The sequence below is a fragment of the Nerophis lumbriciformis genome, linkage group LG33 (genome assembly GCF_033978685.3).
Source record: "Nerophis lumbriciformis linkage group LG33, RoL_Nlum_v2.1, whole genome shotgun sequence".
In the NCBI taxonomy this organism is placed as follows: Eukaryota; Metazoa; Chordata; class Actinopteri; order Syngnathiformes; family Syngnathidae; genus Nerophis; species Nerophis lumbriciformis.
Window position 1 is genome coordinate 23,537,882 of NC_084580.2, and position 24,949 is coordinate 23,562,830.

At 41.4% G+C, this 24,949-nt stretch overlaps 1 protein-coding gene across 6 annotated transcripts in view; it reads left to right on the forward strand.

Annotated features, from left to right (window-relative positions):
- Nucleotides 1–945: 945 nt before the first annotated feature.
- Nucleotides 946–24,949, forward strand: part of LOC133575696 (uncharacterized) — a 459,465-nt gene continuing 435,461 nt past the window's right edge. For 4 of the 6 annotated variants that reach the window (XR_009811522.1, XM_061928458.1, XM_061928466.2 and 1 more), the window contains exons 1-2: nucleotides 946–1,577; nucleotides 3,579–3,798. Coding sequence is in view for 5 of the 6 variants with exons in the window: in XM_061928458.1 (XP_061784442.1) it covers nucleotides 1,479–1,577; nucleotides 3,579–3,798 (319 nt within the window). In the remaining variant the exon portion in view is untranslated. Of the gene's footprint in view, nucleotides 1,578–3,578; nucleotides 3,799–7,904; nucleotides 8,151–10,725; nucleotides 12,491–24,949 lie in introns of those variants that run through there. The other 2 variants (XM_061928456.2, XM_061928457.2) reach the window with 2 other exon arrangements.

Genomic DNA, 24,949 nt, shown 5'->3' on the forward strand with positions numbered 1-24,949 from the left:
ACTGCTGCCAATCAAAGGGTGAATAAGATACTCTTTGTAAATCTGACTGTGATGAAGTCAGTGCCTCACCAGCCATCAACCTCACCGCACGTCACTTACATACATACATATATATATATACATATGTATATATATATATATATATATATATATGTATGTAATAAAAAAAAAAAAATATATGTATAATAAAAGAAAGAAATAATAAATAAATAAAATATTAAAAAAAATATATATATATATATATGTATGTAATAAAAATAAAAAATAAATATATATATATATGTATAATAAAATAAATAAGTTAAATATAAATATATATGTATATGTATGTAATAAATAAATGAAAGAAAAAAATATATATATATATTTATAATAAAATAAATAAATAATAAATAAGTTAAATATAAAAAATATATATATATATATATATATATATATATATATATATATATATATATATATATATATATAGGGACGGCGTGGCGCAGTGGAAGAGTGGCCGTGCGCAACCCGAGGGTCCCTGGTTCAATCCCCACCTAGTACCAACCTCGTCATGTCCGTTGTGTCCTGAGCAAGACACTTCACCCTTGCTCCTGATGGGTGCTGGTTAGCGCCTTGCATGGCAGCTCCCTCCATCAGTGTGTGAATGTGTGTGTGAATGGGTAAATGTGGAAGTAGTGTCAAAGCGCTTTGAGTACCTTGAAGGTAGAAAAAGCGCTATACAAGTACAACCCATTTATCATTTATCATTTATATATATATATATATATATATATATATATGTATATATATATATATATATATAATACAAAATAAAAATATTTTAAAAAGCTTAGTCACTCACCTATTTCTTTCTCCAGGGAAACTTTCTGCTGCTCTTCCTGCGACCACAAAGAGCGGTCCTAGTGCCTCCATGTACCCTAACCGCCATTAAACAAAAAGGAAGAAGAAGGACGAAGCCAACTTGGAAGTGGTCCATTGAAAGGTTGATAGCGCGACCTCCTGTACTGTAGAATGTAGTATGGACTATAGGACAGGACGAAGACCTCCTGTACTGTAGAATGTAGTATGGACCATAGGACAGGACGTTAAGAAGCTGTGGAGGCCTAAGATGCTCTACTAGTCTGCTGGAAATCCAAAGAAGACGAAGGAGTCAAAAGCAAAATGGCGTTTGACAGAGAAGGCCTAAACGTGGCCACTGGCCATTATTGTTTCTCTATTTGTATTTAGTGCATACATGTACGCATATATGTCGTGTAGTAGATGAAACATTGTTAGTCATTGTTTGTATCCGGATACATTAGTCTGAGCGCACTTTATCAAGTCTTGTGCTAGTTAGCTTAGCTTGCTAGTTAGCTTAGCTTGGTAGCTGCTAACAAAGAGACGCGGACGTTATCAACACATCGCTAAGTAGAGATCAAATGTGAGTGTAAAGTGTTGTGATTGTGGGAAAATGTGCGAAAGAACGATAGCAAAGTATGAGGAGGAACTTTGTCCAACAAAAGAGGAGAAGGAGCGACAACATCAACTACTGGACGCTGTTTTCAAGAAACATCAAGTTGTGTTACACAGAACAGGTTTGTTGACTTCTTACTCTCACATCTTTACTAACTTTATATTTCATTAGTAACACTTTTCTTCAATAGGAAGATGCTTTGTCTTGTGGGGATGATGCAATGCTTTCATTTAGATTCTTCATGAAAACGAGACAGTTTGAGGTTGATGTTCCTCTCAGTTTGTAACAATGTGTGATTGATTGATTGAAGGACTTATGAGAAGTTTGCATAGGAAAGGGTACACTTTCATCACGGTACACATTCACTGCTACAAGAAAGCCTGACAATGTTTCACTTCAAAAATGTGTTTAATTCACACAGAACACAGTACTATGTAGAATGTAGCATTTAAAGTACAAAAATACTGCTAGAAAATACAATTTAAAAAAAAGTAAAAGGCTTTTTCTATTCCCAGTTACAACCTAAAATTTATTTTTAAAGCGGCTTTGAAGGAAGTAAGGGATTTACACTCCTTTATGGCTGTTGGTAGGACTATCCACATGTTGGTGGTATAGCAGGCAAACGAATTAGAACCTTTTTTGGAGTGAAATCTGGGTTGAATATGATTTGTACAACTACCTCTGGTGTTATAATGGTGAATATATTTTGAAGTATCTAGACAGGTACATGAGTATTTTAGTGGTATGGTGTATCTTGTACACCAGACCAACTGCAAGAAGATGTACTCTGTCACCTACCAAGAGCCTCCCTACGTTAAGGAAATGGTTGGTGGAAAGGTGAGCCCGAGATGGACGGTTGAGTTGAAGCCCAATCATTTTGTTTTGGCTGTCTGGAGTTAGTTTTTCAGGGCTTTTAAGGCGTCACGGTACCAAACATGAACTCTGTAGTCAAAGTGGGGTTAAAATGTGTTGTGTTAGAGTCTTAAGTGTATTTCTACCCACCAGCGGGTTGATCCTACTATGAAAGGTTGTACAGTATACCGAAATTAATATAATACTGCAATACTATCCATCCATTTTCTACCGCTTGTCCCTTTCGGGGTCGCGGGAAGAGCTGGAGCCTATCTATGCTGCATTATTCATATTCAGTACTATACCGCCTCTAAAAAGTACGACTTCTATGATTACATCAATATTTTTTGGCATCACAACATCTTTCTCTTTTTAAAAAAAATGTATATTATGTTTATAAACTTAGGAAATATGTCCCCGGACACATGAGGGCTTTGAATATGACCAATGTATGATCCTGTAACTACTTGGTATCAGATTGATACCCACATTTGTGGTATCATCCAAAACTAATGTAAAGTATCCAAACAGAAGAATAAGTGATTATTTCATTTTAACAGAAGTGTAGATAGAACATTTTAAAACAGAAAATAAGCAGATATTAACAGTAAATGAACACGTAGATTAATAATCTATTTCCACTTTTCCTTAATAATTTTGACAAAATAATAGAATATAAATGACACAATATGTTACTGCATATGTCAGCAGACTAATACTCCATGGAGATACTCCATAAAAACACCACATAGTAAAACATGTTTTGGTAAAAGTTATTTTTGGCCCATCCAACAAAATGACCACATTAAAGTATTTTGCATGATGACAAAAACTTTTGAATTTTCTTTTTTTATTTTAGATTTATTATTCCCATGATATTGAAGTTATGGTCATGACTATGTCATTACAAGATCATGGTTAGGTTAAGTTTAGAGATAAAGTTTAGGTGTCATAGACCGTATACATAATAAAATATTCACACACTTTACATCAGTGAATGTAAAGTTAAGAATGCCTCAATCAATGTTTTTTCGTACTTATTAAACTTTTCAAATTGCCCCCCATCAAATTTCCAAGTGTTTTTTTATACTCACTGTACCAATTTTGAATTCATTGTAGTGACTGGGACAAGAGGAGGTATTTCCTGCGTATTTATTGGTTGTTTTGCTACACACTTAACACAACACAGGAAGTAACACAAATAATGTCATTGTGTTAACAGTGTCAGTCCAAAACTATTGCTATTCTCTCTATCTTATTTACCCAACAGACGTCCAGCAGCCCCCCTCACATTAAAGAGGAAGAGGAGGATCCACATCCCTACCACATTAAAGAGGAAGAGGAGGAAGTGTGGATCACTCAGGAGGAAGAGTGTCTTCTAGGGCAGGAGGAGGCTGATCTCAGCAAGTTTCCACTGACTGTTGTCTCTGTGAAGACTGAAGAGCATGAAGACAAACCACCTGAGTCCTCACAGCTTCATCACAATCCAAGTAAGCACAACATCCACATATCATTTTATTCTCAGGGCATTCAACCCATCACAACTGGACTGTTCACTTTGTCTTAGAAGACGTTTGTCCTCTCATCCAAGTAGGCTTCATCATTTCATGCTCATAGACTTAAAGTCTTAAATCTAATCACTGGAATTTAGAGGGGAACTGCACTTTTTGGGGGAATTTTTCTATCGATCACAATCATTATAAAAGACATGACGGTGGATATATATATATATTTTTTAAATCACATTCTAACTCATAAATGTAAATAAAAGTCCACTTGCAATGGAGCCAACGGGAGGTCCCCATAACCATCCAAAAAGCACCAACAATACTCCATTTGCATTTTGTGGCTTGAATAGCAAGCAAGTATTAGTGATATTGTTATTATAAGTGCTAACGCAGACAAACTATTTATAGCTTGTGTGTCTATGTTGACATCACCGGCTGGTGAGCTCCTTCCTCGCCTCGGTGCTGGTGAAAGATTATTCCAGATCATGAATCGTGCCTCTCACCTGGATAGTAGAAGGATGAGGACGTACCCTGACAAGTTGGTATCGTTTGACAGCCAATTTAGACCCGGCAATGGTGAACGACACAAAAAGACGCTTAGCTTTACCCCCCTTTTCCGTGCGACGATTATGAATCATTCTTCATCTAAATGGGAATATAACAAGATTCTATCAGTCTGTGTCATAGTGATGGCAGACCTTGTACAGTAAGTGATGTTTTATTATTTTTAATGGCCCTCATGAAGTCTGCAGTGTGTAATATTCAGTGATGTTTAAAAAAAAAAGCTAATGAGCAAAAATACGTAAATATTACATCTTTTAAAAAATGTACCTGTTACTAAATGACATATATACCTACTGCATGTACATAAAACCTTAATGGAGGTGTTTGGATGTTTTTTAAGTTCTTTGTAGGCAGAATAGTGCGACTCTAATAGCCTTTATTGTAAGCAGACTTTTGATCGTATTTATTTACTATTTAAAATGCATAACAAAGAAAAAATGTGTGTTTTTGATAGGCAAAATACATTTAAAAAGTGTGGTTCCCTTTTAAGTGAAGTGAAGTAAACGAGACAGTTGATGTTCCTCTCAGTTTGTAACAATGTGTGATTGATTGATTGAAGGACTTATGAGAAGTTTCCATAGGAAAGGGTACACTTTCATCACAGTACACATTCACTGCTACAAGAAAGCCTGACATGGTTTCACTTGAAATATTTGTTCACTCACACAGAACACACTACTATGTAGAAAGTACCGGTAGACAAAAATACTGCAAGAAATTCAATGAAAATAAAATAAAAGTAGAAGGCTTTGTATATTCCCTGTTACGCGTAGCTGCAACCTGCAATGTCTTTTCAAAGTGACTTTGAAGGAAGTAAGGGATTTACACTCTTTAACACCAGACCAACTGCAAGAAAATGTACTTTGTCGGCGACCAAGAGCCTCCCCACGCTAAGGAAATGTGAGATGGACGGTTGAGTAAAAGCCCGATCATTTTGTTTTAAGCTGTCTGGAGTTAGTTTTTCAGGGCTTTTAACGCATCACGGTACCAAACATGAACTCTGTAGTCAAAGTGGGGTTAAATGAGCGCTTGTGTTAGAGTCTTAATTGTATTTCTACCCGTAAGAGTAGTTCTACTAAGTAAGAACAGAATTTGTCGGTTGATTCTTTGACTGCCTTAGTAGTCATTTTTTCCTTAGAGAGATTAGTCTCTACGATGCAGCCACAATTGGTAATTTCATTTTTGTTTGTTATAATATTGTCACCCACTTTGACTGTCAAGTTATCTACTTTTCTGAGGTTAGGAATTGACCCAAAGACCTGTGTACTTGCAAGTGCCGGGGGGTGAGTCTTAATTTGCCAGTTTGTCATTGAAAGCCTTTGCTAGTCTAGGTCTTGAGGATTGTAGCTTTGCTTGTTTTGTGGCCGTCAGCCTCGGTTCTATGTTCTTTGCGGATACAGAAAATCATGGAATGATCACTTAAGCCGCATTCAGTAGTTCCACTTGTGGTGATCTTAGACTGGTCAGAAGTAACAACGAGGTCTATGAAGGTTTAAAAGGACTCACTCACCCTGGTAGTTTGCTTAATGAGCTAAGTGAGGCAATGTTGGTGGCACAGCTTAGTGAAGGTTTTAAAAATGGGTGCATCCTTTCAGGACATATCTGTGTTCCAGTCCCCAAGAAGATGTAAACCTGTATCAACATGTTTACACAAAACTCACACACTCACTAAATACATTTTATTCTGTCATCAGATCTAATTAGTTATCATTTCACTTCCTGATTGTGACTTACATGTAACAATAAGTGAAAGTAAACATTTATTTTCAATAACCAAAGTAGTCAACACTTGATTTACAAACCCCGTTTCCATATGAGTTGGGAAATTGTGTTAGATGTAAATATAAACGGAATACAATGATTTGCAAATCATTTTCAACCCATATTCAGTTGAATATGCTACAAAGACAACATATTTGATGTTCAAACTGATAAACATTTTTTTTTTGTTGCAAATAATCATTAACTTTACAATTTGATGCCAGCAACACGTGACAAAGAAGTGGGAAAGGTGGCAATAAATACTGATAAAGTTGAGGAATGCTCATCAAACACTTATTTGGAACATCCTACAGGTGAACAGGCAAATTGGGAACAGGTGGGTGCCATGATTGGGTATAAAAGTAGATTCCATTAAATGCTCAGTCATTCACAAACAAAGATGGGGCGAGGGTCACCACTTTGTCAACAAAGGCGTGAGCAAATTGTTGAACAGTTTAAGAAAAACCTTTCTCAACCAGCTATTGCAAGAAATTTAGGGATTTCACCATCTACGTTCCGTAATATCATCAAAGGGTTCAGAGAATCTGGAGAAATCACTGCACGTAAGCAGCTAAGCCCGTGACCTTCGATCCCTCAGTCTGTACTGCATCAACAAGCGACATCAGTGTGTAAAGGATATCACCACATGGGCTCAGGAACACTTTAGAAACCCACTGTCAGTAACTACAGTTGGTCGCTACATCTGTAAGTGCAAGTTAAAACTCTCCTATGCAAGGCGAAAACCGTTTATCAACAACACCCAGAAACGCCGTCGGCTTCGCTGGGCCTGAGCTCATCTAAGATGGACTGATACAAAGTGGAAACGTGTTCTGTGGTCTGACGAGTCCACATTTGAAATTGTTTTTGGAAACTGTGGACGTCGTGTCCTCCGGACCAAAGAGGAAAAGAACCATCCGGATTATTATAGGCGCAAAGTTGAAAAGCCAGCATGTGTGATGGTATGGGGGTGTATTAGTGCCCAAGACATGGGTAACTTACACATCTGTGAAGGCACCATTAATGCTGAAAGGTACATACTGCCTGTAGTCCAGTGTTGCTGCAGTCGGCCGCAATACACCGCTTCCCACCTACAGCTTTCTTCTTTGCTGTCTCCATTGTTCATTGAACAAATTGCAAAAGATTCCCCAACACAGATGTCCAGAATACTGTGGAATTTTGCGATGAAAACAGACGACTTAATAGCTGGCCACCATGCTGTCCCAAAATGTCCGCCACAATCGGTGACGTCACGCGCTGACGTCATCATACCGAGACGTTTTCAGCAGGATATTTCGCGCAAAATTTAAAATTGCACTTTAGTAAGCTAACCCGGCCGTATTGGCATGTGTTGCAAAGTTAAGATTTCATCATTGATATATAAACTATCAGACTGTGTGGTCGGTAGTAGTGGCTTTCAGTAGGCCTTTAAGGTTAGAGATAAAGTTTAGGTGTAATGGCCTGTATAATAACAAAATATTTACACACTTTACATCAGTGAAGTTCAAAATGCCTCAATCAGTGCTGCCTCGTAGTTATAAACATTTTTGAAATTGCCCCCTATCCTATTTCCAAGTCTGGTTTGGTACTCACTTTTGAATTGATTTTAGGAAAAAATGAGTTGTTTCCCGTGTTTTTATTGGTTGTTTTGCTACACACTTTTAACATAACACACGGAAGAACACAAATGATGTCATTGTGTTAACAGTGTCAGTCCAAAACTATTTCTATTTTCTCTTTATCTTATTTACTTATTTACCCAACAGACGTCCCTCACATTAAAGAGGAAGAGGAGGATCCACAACACCCCCACATTAAAGATGAAGAAGAGGATCCACAGCCGCCCCACATTAAAGAGGAAGAGGAGGAAGTGTGGATCACTCAGGAGGGAGAGTGTCTTCTGGGGCAGGAGGAGGATGATGTCAGCAACTTTCCACTGACTGTTGTCTCTGTGAAGACTGAAGAGCATGAAGACAAACCACCTGAGTCCTCACAGCTTCATCACAGTCCAAGTAAGCACATATCATTTTATTCTCAGGGCATTCAATCCATCACAACTGGACTGTTCACTTTGTCTTAGAAGACGTTTGTCCTCTCATCCAAGTAGGCTTCATCACTTCATGCTCATAGACTTAATGTCTTAAAGGGGAATATTATCACAATTTCAGAAGGGTTAAAACCATTAAAAATCAGTTCCCAGTGGCTTATTTTATTTTTCGAAGTTTTTTTCAAAATGTTACCCATCACGCAATATCCCTAAAAAAAGCTTCAAAGTGCCTGATTTTAACCATCGTTATATACACCCGTCCATTTTCCTGTGACGTCACATAGTGATGCCAACACAAACAAACATGGGGCATAGAACAGCAAGTTATAGCGACATTAGCTCGGATTCAAACTCGGATTTCAGCGGCTTAAGCGATTCAACAGATTACGCATGTGTTGAAACGGATGGTTGTAGTGTGGAGGCAGGTAGCGAAAACGAAATTGAAGAAGAAACTGAAGCTATTGAGCCATATCGGTTTGAACCGTATGCAAGCGAAACTGACGAAAACGACACGACAGCCAGCGACACGGGAGAAAGCGAGGACGAATTCAGCGATCGCCTTCTAACCAACGATTGGTATGTGTTTGTTTGGCATTAAAGGAAACTAACAACTATGCACTAGGTTTACAGCATATGAAATACATTTGGCAACAACATGCACTTTGAGAGTGCAGACAGCCCAGTTTTCATCAATTAATATATTCTGTAGACATACCCTCATCCGCTCTCTTTTCCTGAAAGCTGATCTGTCCAGTTTTGGAGTTGATGTCAGCATCTGCTTTGAGTGTCGCAGGATATCCACACATTCTTGCCATCTCTGTCGTAGCATAGCTTTCGTCGGTAAAGTGTGCGGAACAAACGACTGACCATTTCGTCGGCTTTCCCCACAGCCTCGTATTTTGAACAAATTTCGTCCAATTTCTTGCCACTTTGGCATCTTTGGGCCACTGGTGCAACTTGAATCCGTCCCTGTTCGTGTTGTTACACCCTCCGACAACACACCGACGAAAGTGAGAAAATGGCGGATTGCTTCCCGATGTGACGTCACGTTGTGACGGATCGCTCCGAGAGCGAATATTAGAAAGGCGTTTAATTCGCCAAAATTCACCCATTTAGAGTTCGGAAATCGGTTAAAAAAATATATGGTCTTTTTTCTGCAACATCAAGGTATATATTGACGCTTACATAGGTCTGGTGATAATGTTCCCCTTTAAATATGTATAATCTGTACTGTTAAACTGGTCATACAGAATGGTTGATGGTTGATTATATGACGGAAATAAACTTATTTAATTAAAAAAAAAACATATGGGACCCGGGTTGTCTTACGTCAGCACCGGGATTGGTAAAATCAGCTGCTCACCTGGCGGGTTTTTTTGGGGATGAATAGGGAAGTCCTTCTTTAGCTGCCGTCTTGTTTTATCATATATTGCTGCCTTTGCACCTGTCAATGTTCACTTTTGTATGCACATGAAATCAACAACAAATCTTGACTTTGGAGCAATGTTCACAGACTCTAGTATTAGATGCAATGTTATTGGGACCATGATTTGCTCTAACTTGTTCACACCTCCTCATATGGAATTTACTTTTCCTTCTTCATGTCTCACGAACACACACACACACACACACTCTCACACACACAAAAAAACACACACATTATTGTATGTGTGACCTTCTTGACAACCTCTGAAAAATGCCTATCTCTTTAGGACCAGCATTTTTAAATATATAAAGATTTATATTTACAACATTAATTATATATACCGGTACATACTATGCAAATATAAAAAAAAGGTAAGCTTTTACTAAATTTGTTTTGGATTTAGTTTTTTGTAATTGGTTTTCAATCTTCAATACTTACTTCATGTCATTACGATCTCTCTCTATCTATCTATCCATCCATCCATCCATCCATCCATCCATCCATCCATCCATCCATCCATCCATCCATCCATCCATCCATCCATCCATCCATTGTTTTGATTCATTTCAATATCTTACATACACTTGTTATTACATATGTTGACCGGATGTTGAGATATTTGCTGGGAGTCCATATTGGTTCTCCACGAGCGTCCCTTTTTTTTTTTTTTTTGTAGAAAGTACTGGGGGTAATCTTTCTTAGCAGCATTTTTAATGATGCTATTTAGGATGCCCCATGTTGCTCTAATGTTGTTTCTGTTCTTGTTTAATAATTGTCTGTAGTATTCCTTCTTTCATGTTCCTAGTATACCAATTAGCTTGTTTTTATATTTCTTACACTTATTTTGTGCCTCTATAGATGTCTGTGTTATAAATATTCCATATAATGTCTTTTTTTTGTGACAAGCATTTTTCAGTCCTTTTGTCATCCTTTTGTTTTTCTTTTGCTTCTTACTAACTTCTTTCCATGGACAACATAAACATTGATATTATACATGTGGGCCAACAATAGATTGTCCAGGTAGCTTGCCCATCACTGTCTATTTACCCTACCTCACATGTCAATAGTTTGAATACTGCAAACTTCATACAGTAACACCTCATTTGTTCTGCAGACGTCCAGCGGGTGTCAGCGGGGAGTCATGAAGAGGAGTGGCACACCAGTGTGGGACAGAAGGAGCTACAGGCCCCCTCCCACATTAAAGAGGAGCAGCTTCATGATGAAGATGAAGCTCAGTCCTTACAGCTTCATCACAGTCAAAGTGAGGAGAACAGAGGGGCGGAGCTTGTAAGTCAACACATCACAGAAGCTGATGGAGAGCATTGTGAAGATATCAAGTCAGAACCAGACAGCATCTTTGCTCCACTGTCAGACATGGACCACATGATGTCACACTCTTCTGATCACAGTGACCACATCCAAAAACCTTTGGAGAGTAAAAATGAGTCTAAAGGTGATACGAGACATCACACTAACAACAAACACTTTGACTGCTCTCAATGTGGGAAATCATTTAGATTGAAGAGCAATTATACAGTACACATGAGAATACATACTGGGGAGAAACCTTTTACTTGCTCTGTTTGTAAGAAGAGTTTCTTCAGAAAGGGTGACATGACCACACACATGAAAACACACACTGGAGAGAAACCTTTTGCTTGCTCAGCTTGTGCTAAAAGATTCAACACTAAGAATGACATGACCACACACATGAGAACACACACAGGTGAGAAACCTTTTACTTGCTCTGTTTGTAAGAGGTGTTTCTCCAGAAAGGAACGCATGACCACACACATGAGAACACACACTGGAGAGAAACCTTTTGCTTGCTCAGCTTGCGCTAAAAGATTCAACACTAGGAAGGAAATTATATTGCACATGACAACACACACAAGTGAGAAACCTTTTACTTGCTCTTTCTGTAAGAAGAGTTTCTCCAGAAAGCAAAGCATGACCAGACACATGAGAACACACACTGGAGAGAAACCTTTTGCTTGCTCAGCTTGTGCTAAAAGATTCAACACTAAGAAGGAAATTATATTGCACATGACAACACACACAGGTGAGAAACCTTTTACTTGCCCTGTTTGTAAGAATAGTTTCTCCAGAAAGCAAAGCATGACCAGACACATGAGAACACACATTGGAGAGAAACCTTTTGCTTGCTCAGCTTGTGCTAAAAGATTTAACACTAAGAATGAAATGATATTGCACATGAGAACACACTCGGGTGAGAAAACTTTTACTTGCTCTGTTTGTAAGAAGAGTTTCTCCAGAAAAGATAACATGACCACACACATGAGCACACACACTGGAGAGAAACCATTTAGTTGCACTGTGTGTGATAAAACATTCAGGTTTAAGAATCAGGTCAGTAGACACAAGTGTGTAACAGTCATGGAAGCTGCAGGGATTTAAAATGTGCTAAATGTAGTTTAAAAACCCAGCATGTTTAATATGAATGTATATTTGATGTTGTATGTAGTGCTTCTCATCTTCTAGTCTTATATGTTGTCCTGTAGTTACTTTTTATGTTGTGTTTATTTATTGAATATTATGTATGTAACTACTATTTTAACTTATTTTCTCACTTTTTAAAGAGAGGGCACCTTATTTAAATTTGTTTTTTGTGTGTCATTTAAAATTACACATTTTTTTGATTGCATTTTATTGATGTTATTATCCAATTAAAAGTATGAATGAATGAAATTGTTAACAAAATGTGGACTCTGGTAGATTAGCAGCATTGTTACATCATGGATGTTAACTACTGCAAAACATCAACAAAGAAGAAAAAGGCTGAAGTTAGCTACACATCACTGAACTTTAGAGCCATCGTGAGTGGAGTTGCTTGATTTTATTGCTGCATTTGTACTTATTTCACCTCACATATATTGTTGTAGACTTCTGAGATTTATGTTTTTGGTGTGTGTGTGTGTAGTCTGTGGAAAGGGTTGTTGTCCCTTGTGGATTCAATTGTTCACTTGCACAGATACATCGTCATCTTCATCATCATCAGACATCACCCGTTCACTACTGGACAAAACCTTAGCATTAATGTTTTAATACAAGTGTGACCTCATTATTCCTTGATAATAAGACTAAAAATACAGATTTAAGCACTGTATTAGAGTGCCTCTTGTAGTACTCCAACTCGCCACACTGAGAAGTGGGGCGATCATGAGCTAGCAGATGCATGTTGCTATCATGTTTTATCAGCGAGGAAGACAGCATTTGTGTTTACTTTTTTGTCAGATCCAAGTTCTATTGCTCTGCCGAATAAATTAATCACTATGGCTGCCAATATAAAGGATTATTTATATATTTAAAAACGCATACTTTCCTTACAGGCCTACTGAAAGCCACTACTCCCGACCACGCAGTCTGATAGTTTATATATCAATGATGAAATCTTAACATTGCAACACATGCCAATACGGCCGGGTTAGCTTACTAAAGTGCAATTTTAAATTTCGCGCGAAATATCCTGCTGAAAACGTCTCGGTATGACGACGTCAGCGCGTGACGTCACGGATTGTAGAGGACATTTTGGGACGGCATGGTGGCCAGCTATTAAGTCGTCTGTTTTCATCGCAAAATTCCACAGTATTCTGGACATCTGTGTTGGTGAATCTTTTGCAATTTGTTCGATGAACAATGGAGACAGCAAAGAAGAAAGCTGTAGGTGGGAAGCGGTGTATTGCGGCCGACTGCAGCAACACAAACACGGCCGGTGTTTCATTGTTTACATTCCCGGAAGATGACAGTCAAGCTTTACCATTGGCCTGTGGAGAACTGGGACAACAGAGACTCTTACCAGGAGGACTTTGTGTTGGATACGCAGACGCGGTACCGTGAGTACACAAATGCAGCTACGGCTTCCAAACATTTGATCGCTTGCCCGTATGCGCGTGCCGCTATGTGCATGTCACGTACGTAACTTTGGGGACTTTGGGTAAATATATGTGCTGTATGAACTTTGGGGAGGTGAACGGAGGTGTTTGTTATGCGGGATTAATTTGTGGCATATTAAATATAAGCCTGGTTGTGTTGTGGCTAATAGAGTATATATATGTCTTGTGTTTATTTACTGTCTTAGTCATTCCCAGCTGAATATCAGGTCCCACCCGCCTCTCACAGAATCTTCCCTATCTGAATCGCTCCCACTGCCCTCTAGTCCTTCACTCTCACTTTCCTCATCCACAAATCTTTCATCCTCGCTCAAATTAATGGGGAAATCGTGTCTTTCTCGGTCCGAATCGCTCTCGCTGCTGGTGGCCATGATTGTAAACAATGTGCAGATGTGAGGAGCTCCACAACCTGTGACGTCACGCTACTCGTCTGCTACTTCCGGTACAGGCAAGGCTTTTTTATCAGCGACCAAAAGTTGCGAACTTTATCGTCGATGTTCTCTACTAAATCCTTTCAGCAAAAATATGGCAATATCGCGAAATGATCAAGTATGACACATAGAATGGACCTGCTATCCCCGTTTAAATAAGAAAATCGCATTTCAGTAGGCCTTTAATAGGTAGCAAAATGACACCACAAAAAAGTGAACTATTTATTATTTTACTAATTAATTAACTTTAAAGAGTAACATGACAGTGGATATTTCGCCAAAAAGTGTAAAATGGGAATGCTACATAAAATGCTTAACATAGACTGATACTGATACTGTGTAATCATTTATTTGTCCTAAAATTGTTTTGGGATAGAAACTGATGTCCCACCAATGTTAAACTAATTTCTACGCTCACTGTGTGAAGACTGGAGGTTAATGTACCAATAAAGTAAAAACATTAACCCTAACCCTTGTCTAGTCCCCCCCAGTGTAAAAACTAAATGCCACTCAATGATGTGTTCACTTTATCTATTTATATCGCACATTTAAAACAACCTCAGTTGGCCAAAGTGCTGTACAGACATAAGACATAAGCGGCACATAGTGTCACATTAACATGGTAACAATAAATACAATAGTAAAATATAAGTGCAGAATGTATCACCTAAAACACTAAAATGTAATAAATAAATACAAAAGGATAAAACAAGAAATAACAAAACAACCAAGATATCCTGCCTAACTGGATTTGAACGCCAGGGAGTAAAAATATGTTTTTAGATTTAAACTGTCTCAGAGACTGGGAGGATCTAATAGATAGTGGAAGGTTGTTCCACAGTCTGGGCCTTGCCACTGGTTTTTAGCCTAGTTTTTGGGACAGCCAGGAGGAGCTGGTCTGAAGACCTCAGGGTCCTGCTGTGTAGGACCTTCACCTTGGTGACAGACCACGCCCCCTCGAAGTGGATGTCAACAAATAAGGACCGAAACGATCGTGTCACACGCTGGTTCCTAGAACTACAAAGTGATCACGTCACCGTGGAATATCGGCCTGGGAAGGCAATCCCACATGCAGATGCCATGTCCAGGCTCTATGAAGAGGACAAAGAAGCTCTCGGACCGACTGGCGAGATTAGGGGGGGGATATGTGGAGTCTCACTCAAGCACCGCCTGACAGGTAGGCACCTCACAGGGGAGGAGCCAGGGAATGGAGGTAGGGTGGAACACGGAAGACAACGCCCCAGCCTTGGTTGCATCATGGAGGGGAGGTACATGCCCCTTACCTGCTCAATCAGCCTGAAGTGTCACCAGCTGTGCGGCCAGGTGGGGCCCAGCTACAAACCTTTAAAGGGGAACATTATCACCAGACCTATGTAAGCGTCAATATATACCTTGATGTTGCAGAAAAAAGACCATATATTTTTTTAACCGATTTCCGAACTCTAAATGGGTGAATTTTGGCGAATTAAACGCCTTTCTATTATTCGCTCTCGGAGCGATGACGTCACAACGTGACGTCACATCGGGAAGCAATCCGCCATTTTCTCAAACACCGAGTCAAATCAGCTCTGTTATTTTCCGTTTTTTTCGACTGTTTTCCGTACCTTGGAGACATCATGCCTCGTCGGTGTGTTGTCGGAGGGTGTAACAACACCAACAGGGACGGATTCAAGTTGCACCAGTGGCCCAAAGATGCCAAAGTGGCAAGAAATTGGACGTTTGTTCCGCACACTTTACCGACGAAAGCTATGCTACGACAGAGCTGGCAAGAATGTGTGGATATCCTGCGACACTCAAAGCAGATGCATTTACAACCATAAAGTCAAAGAAATCTGCCGCCAGACCCCCATTGAATCTGCCAGAGTGTGTGAGCAATTCAGGGACAAAGGTCCTCGGTAGCACGGCAAGCAATGGCGGCAGTTTGTTCCCGCAGACGAGCGAGCTAAACCCCCTGGATGTCTTTGCTCACACCGTCCTTTATGCCACCGAAGATGATCAAGAGAAGAATATCGACCCTAGCTTCCCTGGCCTGCTGACATCAACTCCAAAACTGGACAGATCAGCTTTCAGGAAAAGAGCGCGGATGAGGGTATGTCTACAGAATATATTGATTGATGAAAATTGGGCTGTCTGCACTCTCAAAGTGCATGTTGTTGCCAAATGTATTTCATATGCTGTAAACCTAGTTCATAGTTGTTAGTTTCCTTTAATGCCAAACAAACACATACCAATCGTTGGTTAGAAGGCGATCGCCGAATTCGTCCTCGCTTTCTCCCGTGTCGCTGGCTGTCGTGTCGTTTTCGTCGGTTTCGCTTGCATACGGTTCAAACCTATATGGCTCAATAGCTTCAGTTTCTTCTTCAATTTCGTTTTTGCTACCTGCCTCCACACTACAACCATCCGTTTCAATACATGCGTAATCTGTTGAATCGCTTAAGCCGCTGAAATCCGAGTCTGAATCCGAGCTAATGTCGCTATAGTTTGCTGTTCTAGCCGCCATGTTTGTTTGTATCGGCATCACTATGTGACATCACAGGAAAATGGACGGGTGTATATAACGATGGTTAAAATCAGGCACTTTGAAGCTTTTTTTAGGGATATTGCATGATGGTTAAAATTTTGAAAAAAACTTCGAAAAATATAATAAGCCACTGGGAACTGATTTTTAATGGTTTTAACCCTTCTGAAATTGTGATAATGTTCCACTTTAAATCAGGTGATAAAAATAATATGAACAATTATAGGCCAATTTCAATTTTACCAACATTTTCAAAAATATTTGAGAAAGTGGTCTATAACCGACTGAATGGCTTTCTGGAAAAACTAAATATCCTTGTCCCCTCCCAATATGGTTTTCGTAAAAAAAGCACCACCTGTGCGGCTAAAGTCGACCTCTTGGAAAAGGTCAATGACTGTATTGAAGAAGGAAAATGCGGTATTGGCATTTTTTTGGATCTGTCCAAGGCCTTTGACACAATAGACTTTGAGATCTTATTGTATAAACTACACCACTATGATCTCAGAGGGGTACCTCTCGATTGGTTCCGTTCTTACCTATACGGAAGGCAACAATGTGTATGCGTCAATGATCACAATTCACCCTGTATGACCATCAATTATGGGGTTCCCCAGGGATCCATCTTGGGGCCTCTCCTTTTTATCCGATACATAAAGTCCTGTGGGGAGTGCTCAGAGAGTACGGGGTATCGGACTGTCTGATTGTGGCAGTCCGCTCCCTGTATGATCAGTGCCAGAGCTTGGTCCGCATTGCCGGTAGTAAGTCGGACACGTTTCCAGTGAGGGTTGGACTCCGCCAAGGCTGCCCTTTGTCACCGATTCTGTTCATAACTTTTATGGACAGAATTTCTAGGCGTAGTCAAGGCGTTGAGGGGATCTGGTTTGGTGGCTGCAGGATTAGGTCTCTGCTTTTTGCAGATGATGTGGTCCTGATGGCTTCATCTGGCCAGGATCTTCAGCTCTCACTGGATCGGTTCGCAGCTGAGTGTGAAGCGACTGGGATGAGAATCAGCACCTCCAAGTCCGAGTCCATGGTTCTCGCCCGGAAAAGGGTGGAGTGCCATCTCCGGGTTGGGGAGGAGTTCAAGTACTTCGGAGTCTTGTTCACGAGTGAGGGAAGAGTGGATCGTGAGATCGACAGGCGGATCGGTGCGGCGTCTTCAGTAATGCGGACGCTGTATCGCTCCGTTGTGGTGAAGAAGGAGCTGAGCCGGAAGGCAAAGCTCTCAATTTACCGGTCGATCTACGTTCCCATCCTCACCTATGGTCATGAGCTTTGGGTTATGACCGAAAGTACAAGATCACGGGTACAAGCGGCCGAAATGAGTTTCCTCCGCCGGGTGGCGGGGCTCTCCCTTAGAGATAGGGTGAGAAGCTCTGCCATCCGGGAGGAGCTCAAAGTAAAGCCGCTGCTCCTCCACATCGAGAGGAGCCAGATGAGGTGGTTCGGGCATCTGGTCAGGATGCCACCCGAACGCCTCCCTAGGGAGGTGTTTAGGGCACGTCCGACCGGTAGGAGGCCGCGGGGAAGACCCAGGACACGTTGGGAAGACTATGTCTCCCGGCTGGCCTGGGAACGCCTCGGGGTCCCACAAAGTGGCTGGGGAGAGGGAAGTCTGGGCTTCCCTGCTTAGGCTGCTGCCCCCGCGACCCGACCTCAGATAAGCGGAAGAAGATGGATGGATGGATAAATGATTTTGTAAACTCCTCCGAAACTTTTCATAAAATAATTTTTGCTGACGATACAAATGTGTTTACCTCACACAGGAGCCTACACCATCTACAAGTAACTGTCAATTCAGAGCTTGTGAAAGTGGATTCCTGGTTCAAATGCAATAAGCTCTCACTTAATGTAAATAAAACAAGTTGTATTCTATTTCGTTCTGATAAAAAGCGGACAAATACTGAGCACTGCCATATCAACATCAATGGGCAGGAAATACAGAGAGTGTACTCCACAAACTTCCTGGGGGTCATCATTGACGAATACCTCAATTTCAAATGTCACATTAGCCATCTGTTAAACAAATTATCCAAATATGTTGGCCTGTTCTTTCATCTTCGTCATTATCTTCCTCTTTATGCTCTACTCACACTATATAAAACTCTCTTTGAACCACATCTAAACTACTGTGATGTCATCTGGTGTAACACCTTCCCTACCTACCTTCACAAATTAGAATCAATGCAAAAGAAAATCATACGGGCCCTGTCATGGTCCAAGTTTAATGCCCCCACTCGACATCTATTCCATAATTATCATCTCTTTGTCATGATCTGTGGTCCAGATCATGTTTTGTGTAGTTATGTTCTGTTAGTTTTGGACTCCTTAGTTCCTGTGTGTGCACCTCCCTGACTTTGTTTTGGTTGCCATGGTTGCTAATTATGTTCACCTGTCTCTGATTAGTGTTCGGCCGCTCACCTGCTAACCGAGCACTAATCAGAGGCATTATTTAAGCCTGCTTTTGCCAGTCAGTCGGCCTGGCATCATTGTTTGTTTCATGCAATGCCTCTGTTCTTTCTGCTCGTTCCATGCCTTGACAATCCATCTGCATTTCTGGGACAACGACCCCGCAGCAAGCTGCGACCCCCCCACCGTGACAGAATGATGCCAGCATACAGTTCTTCCGCAACGGACTCCGAGGAGCTGGACATAGGTACGTGGATAGATATGGAGGCGGAGACTCTCCGCTATTCCCCCTTGGAGCGCCAGGACCTGATGTGGGGTCCTAATGGAAAGTTGATCCCAATCAACTCCCTATGGCCTGAGGACATTGCCACACCTCCGCAGTACCGGACGCGTCAGCTAAGACGGAAGCCGCCCCGCTGCCAGGACGCGCCACTCCCTCAGACTACTCCTCCGGGACACAGCACGCCACCTCCTAAGTTTCAAGCTCCGCCCCCAGTGACTCAAGCTTCGCCCACGTCACAGACCTGTTCCTTTTGTACGGCCACACAACTTTTTTGGACATCTAGAATCTGTCCTTAAGGGGGGGGCTCTGTCATCATCTGTGGTCTAGATCATGTTTTGTGTAGTTATGTTCTGTTAGTTTTGGACTCCTTAGTTCCTGTGTGTGCACCTCCCTGACTTTGTTTTGGTTGCCATGGTTGCTAATTATGTTCACCTGTCTCTGATTAGTGTTCGGCCGCTCACCTGCTAACCGAGTACTAATCAGAGGCATTATTTAAGCCTGCTTTTGCCAGTCAGTCGGCCTGGCATCATTGTTTGTTTCATGCAATGCCTCTGTTCTTTCTGCTCGTTCCATGCCTTGACAATCCGTCTGCATTTCTGGGAGAACGACCCCGCAGCAAGCTGCGACCCCCCCATCATGACACTCTTAAGACTGACAGAGTTCAATATTTATCAAAATGCTTGTTTAACCTATCAAGTCATTTACAGGCTGAATCTTAGGCTCTGTAGCTTGGTTCCTATCTACCATCCCCAGCATGCCCACAACACTCCTAACTTAGATCTGATATCAGGTAAACATCGTTTACTGGCTTGTACCGCTCCAAGTGTTGCATGCAGGGGACCAAAGATTTGGAACCGGCTTGATGAGAGCCACAAGATGCTGTATCCATTCTCCAACTTCAAAAAGAAACTGAAAACTTACCTATTAACCACCTATCTCTAATGCCTCATGTGGGGTAGACTACAGTTGGGTTGTGCATGGCTGAATGTATGTATGTATGTATGTATGTGTATGCTTGCTTTAGTACTATTATCTTGTGTTAATCATATTTGTTTCTTTTGTTGTTGTGCTTGCTACCATGTTTCATCATTCCATGTACAAGCCCCGTTTCTATATGAGTTGGGAAATTGTGTTAGATGTAAATATAAACGGAATACAATGATTTGCGAATTATTTTCAACCCATATTCAGTTGAATATGCTAAAAAGACAACATATTTGATGTTCAAACTCATAAACTTTATTTTTTTTTTGCAAATAATCATTAACTTTAGAATTTGATGCCAGCAACACGTGACAAAGAAGTTGGGAAAGGTGGCAATAAATACTGATAAAGTTGAGGAATGCTCATCAAACACTTATTTGGAACATCCCACAGGTGAGCAGGCAAATTGGGAACAGGTGGGTGCCATGATTGGGTATAAAAGTAGATTCCATGAAATGCTCAGTCATTCACAAACAAGGATGGGGCGAGGGTCACCACTTTGTCAACAAATGTGTGAGCAAATTGTTGAACAGTTTAAGAAAAACCTTTCTCAACCAGCTATTGCAAGGAATTTAGGGATTTCACCATCTACGCTCCGTAATATCATCAAAGGGTTCAGAGAATCTGGCGAAATCGCTGCACGTAAGCAGCTAAGCCCGTGACCTTCGATCCCTCAGGTTGTACTGCATCAACAAGCGACATCAGTGTGTAAAGGATATCACCACATGGGCTCAGGAACACTTCAGAAACCCACTGTCAGTAACTACAGTTGGTCGCTACATCTGTAAGTGCAAGTTAAAACTCTCCTATGCAAGGCGAAAACAGTTTATCAACAACACCCAAAAACGCCGCCGGCTTTGCTGGGCCTGAGCTCATCTAAGATGGACTGATACAAAGTGGAAAAGTGTTCTGTGGTCTGACGAGTCCACATTTCAAATTGTTTTTGGAAACTGTGGACGTCATGTCCTCTGGACCAAAGAGGAAAAGAACCATCCGGATTGTTATAGGGTCAAAGTGTAAAAGGCAGCATCTGTGATGGTATGGGGGTGTATTAGTGGCCAAGACATGGGTAACTTACACATCTGTGAAGGCGCCATTAATGCTGAAAGGTACATACAGGTTTTGGAGCAACATATGTTGCCATCCAAGCAACGTTACCATGGACGCCCCTGCTTATTTCAGCAAGACAATGCCAAACCACATGTTACAACAGCGTGGCTTCATAGTAAAAGATTGCGGGTACTAGACTGGCCTGCCTGTAGTCCAGACCTGTCTCCCATTGAAAATGTGTGGCGCATTATGAAGCCTAAAATAGCACAACGGAGACCCCCGGACTGTTGAACAACTTAAGCTGTACATCAAGCAAGAATGGGAAAGAATTCCACCTGAGAAGCTTCAAAAATGTGTCTCCTCAGTTCCCAAACCTTTACTGAGTGTTGTTAAAAGGAAAGGCTATGTAACACAATGGTGAACATGCCCTTTCCCAACTACTTCGGCACGTGTTGCAGCCATGAAATTCTAAGTTTATTGCAAATAATAATTAAGTTTATGAGTTTGAACATCAAATATGTTGTCTTTGTAGCATATTCAACTGAATATGGGTTGAAAAGGATTTGCAAATCTTTGTATTCCGTTTATATTTACATCTAACACCATTTCCCAACTCATATGGAAACGGGGTTTGTATCTACTGTCCTCTGGACCCCCTGTCAAAAGCTTCTTCTAGCTTATTTGGGGGACCCTTTCACATACCAACATCTTTAAATGATGATATTCACTACTATTGTACTTGTTATATGGTATTGTGAATAAACTTGAAACTCTGAAACTCTGAACTCTTGAAACTTTATTTATCCCCGAGGGCAAATCAAGATTTTCAGCCCAATCCCATTCAAGAGCAGACAAACATTACAGCGAGACAGAACAGGATCGCTGATGGGTCTGACAACTTCCGGCGCACCTTACAAAAAAGGTGAGAAACAGGTCAACGCTGGGAAGGGGCGTGAATAAAATGAAAAAAATATTCAGTCAAAGCCTGGGCCCCTGGAGAGGTGGTCCAGACTGAGGCATCGGGAAGAAAGAAAAAAAACCTCATAGCTATAGCACACATACACATGTGTGTAAGAGGGAAACATCAAAGAACACAAAGGACATTAAAAGAGCAGAGCTGATGCAACCAGCTGCCACTCCAGCAGTGCTATTTCTACATACTGCTACAAAAGTAAAACAACAAAAACAACAACAATTAATTAACCATTAATATATATTGCGCACACACGATTGCACCCTGCATAGACAAGCACCCAAACAAAAACATAATTTCAACACCCATATACACTGTGGGGGCTTCTGCGGTGTTCCACGCCATCATCTGCTGGGGTGGGAGGAGCATGGCCAGAGACAGGAGCAGACCCAACAAAGCAACCAAGAGAGCCGCCCAACAACTCTCGGCCAGTTACAGTCCGCATGGATGAGCAAGGATGCGTCCAAGGAGACCGAGGTGTCCGATACCTGCTCATTCAGCCAAGACACTGTGAAGCTTGTCCGTCCCGGCGCTCAGCATCAGCTCCGCAGTCCTGTCTCTTCATCCACATCTCCTCCAGTCTCTCCAAATGGACTCTGATGTGGCAGAGACCCAGCAGCTGCTCTCCATGGCCAAAAGGTTCCCGGTAGGCCAGGGGTCGGCAACCTTTACCACGGGACGGCGTGGCGCAGTGGAAGAATGGCCGTGCGCGACCCGAGGGTCCCTGGTTCAATCCCCACCTAGTACCAACCTCGTCATGTCCGTTGTGTCCTGAGCAAGACACTTCACCCTTGCTCCTGATGGGTGCTGGTTAGCGCCTTGCATGGCAGCTCCCTCCATCAGTGTGTGAATGTGTGTGTGAATGGGTAAATGTGGAAGTAGTGTCAAAGCGCTTTGAGTACCTTGAAGGTAGAAAAGCGCTATACAAGTACAACCCATTTATCATTTACCATTTACCAGTCAAAGAGCCATTTTGACCAGTTTCACAAGTTATAGAAAACAATGGGAGCCGCAAAAAAATTGTGAAATTTTAAATGAAATATCACTGCATACAATTTTTTTTTTTTGCATTGTGCTATGTATAAACCAGGGGTCTCAGACACGCTGCCCACACCTTTATGTGGAATTTGAAAGCTGATGCGGCGCGCAGATTTTAAATGAATGGCGCTTGTCAGCGTCATGCGTGCCGTGACGGTACAGCATATAGCACCCACTACAGCCAGTGTGCCTGATCAGCCACACGTTGTATGGGACTTCCGCTAGCTCTCGTAGGTTACAGCAAGGCATACTTGGTCAACAACCACACAGGTCACACTGACGGTGGCAGTATAAAAAAACAAAAACTTTAACACTCTTACTAATAATGCGCCACACTGTGAACCCACACCAAACTAGAATGACAAACACATTTTGGGAGAACATCTGCACCGTAACACAACATAAACACAACAGGACAAATACCTAGAATCCCATGCAGCCCTAACTCTTCCGGGATACATTATACACCCCCCCCCCCCACCCCCACCCCCACCAAACCCCACCCACCTCAACCGACGCACAGAGAGGGGGGGGGGGTGTGTGTAGAGGGAGCAGGGTTGGGGTGGGGGTGGGGTTTGGTGGTAGCAGGGGTGTATAATGTAGCCCGGAAAAGTCAGGGCTGCATGGGATTCTGGGTGTTTGTTCTGTTGTGTTACGGTGCAGAAATGTGTTTGTCATTCTTGTTTGGTTTTGGTTCAAAGTGTGGCGCATTATTAGTAAGGGTGTTAAAGTTGTTTTATATGACTACCGTCAGTGTAACCTGTGTGGCTGTTGACCAAGTATGCCTGCTGTACATGTGCAAGCAGAAGATGTATATTGTATAACAAGTGTTGGGCTGGCACGCTGTCAATACAGACTGTAGAGGGCGCCAAATGTTGTACCATCATGGCATGCCCTTATTATAGCCATAAGGGTGAAAATCGGTGAATAATAATCCCGGGAGTTTTCTGTGATAGACACCGAAATCCGGAAGTCTCACGGGAAATTTGGGGGGTTCGGCAAGTAAGCTGCTGAGCCGCATCAGAGTGATCAAAGAGCCGCATGCGGCTCCGGAGCCGCAGGTTGCGGACCCCTGCGGCAGGCGGATCCAGAAGTTCACAGAAAAGCACCGCAGAAGTCACAAAAGTGCCACCCCTTGTCACACAGTCCCAAAGGGTCCTCAACCAAAAGGCAAACAAACCAGCAGGACCACAAAAGGATGACACAAGAGCACAGAGCTCCTGCCACTGTAGTAGTTATACAATTGCTGTAAATGTGAACATGCAGACAGTAGACAGGAAGGAAGAAAAACATTATAGTATCTGGTAAAAGGAAGAAAAAAAGGGAGAAAGAACATCATAACTAATTACTTTACAAAGTTTACAAAAGGGTATGAAGGAAAAGAAACTGTGATAAGGTGATCTGCCATCTATTACTGTTGCCTGGTGCAGAAGAGTCTAAAAAGACAAATGCAAAAAAATAGTAATCTGTGTTAAAGACATTCTAATGATTGTTTGGAAAATAGTTCCTGGTTTTATGATGTTTTTCTTTAGTACCTGCGTTTTAAAAATGCTTATTTGTCGTTTTAGTCACTGATCGGGTTTCAACTACTTTTGCCTGGCTTACCCAGTAGAGGGAGACACGTTCTTTCATTCGTCCATTACAGACTGGACCTGAATGAGTGAACATCGTGTCCGAGTTTCTGTTCAATATTCCCCCCTCTACAGGTAAAGAAATGTGGTTAATCAACACTTTGAAATGT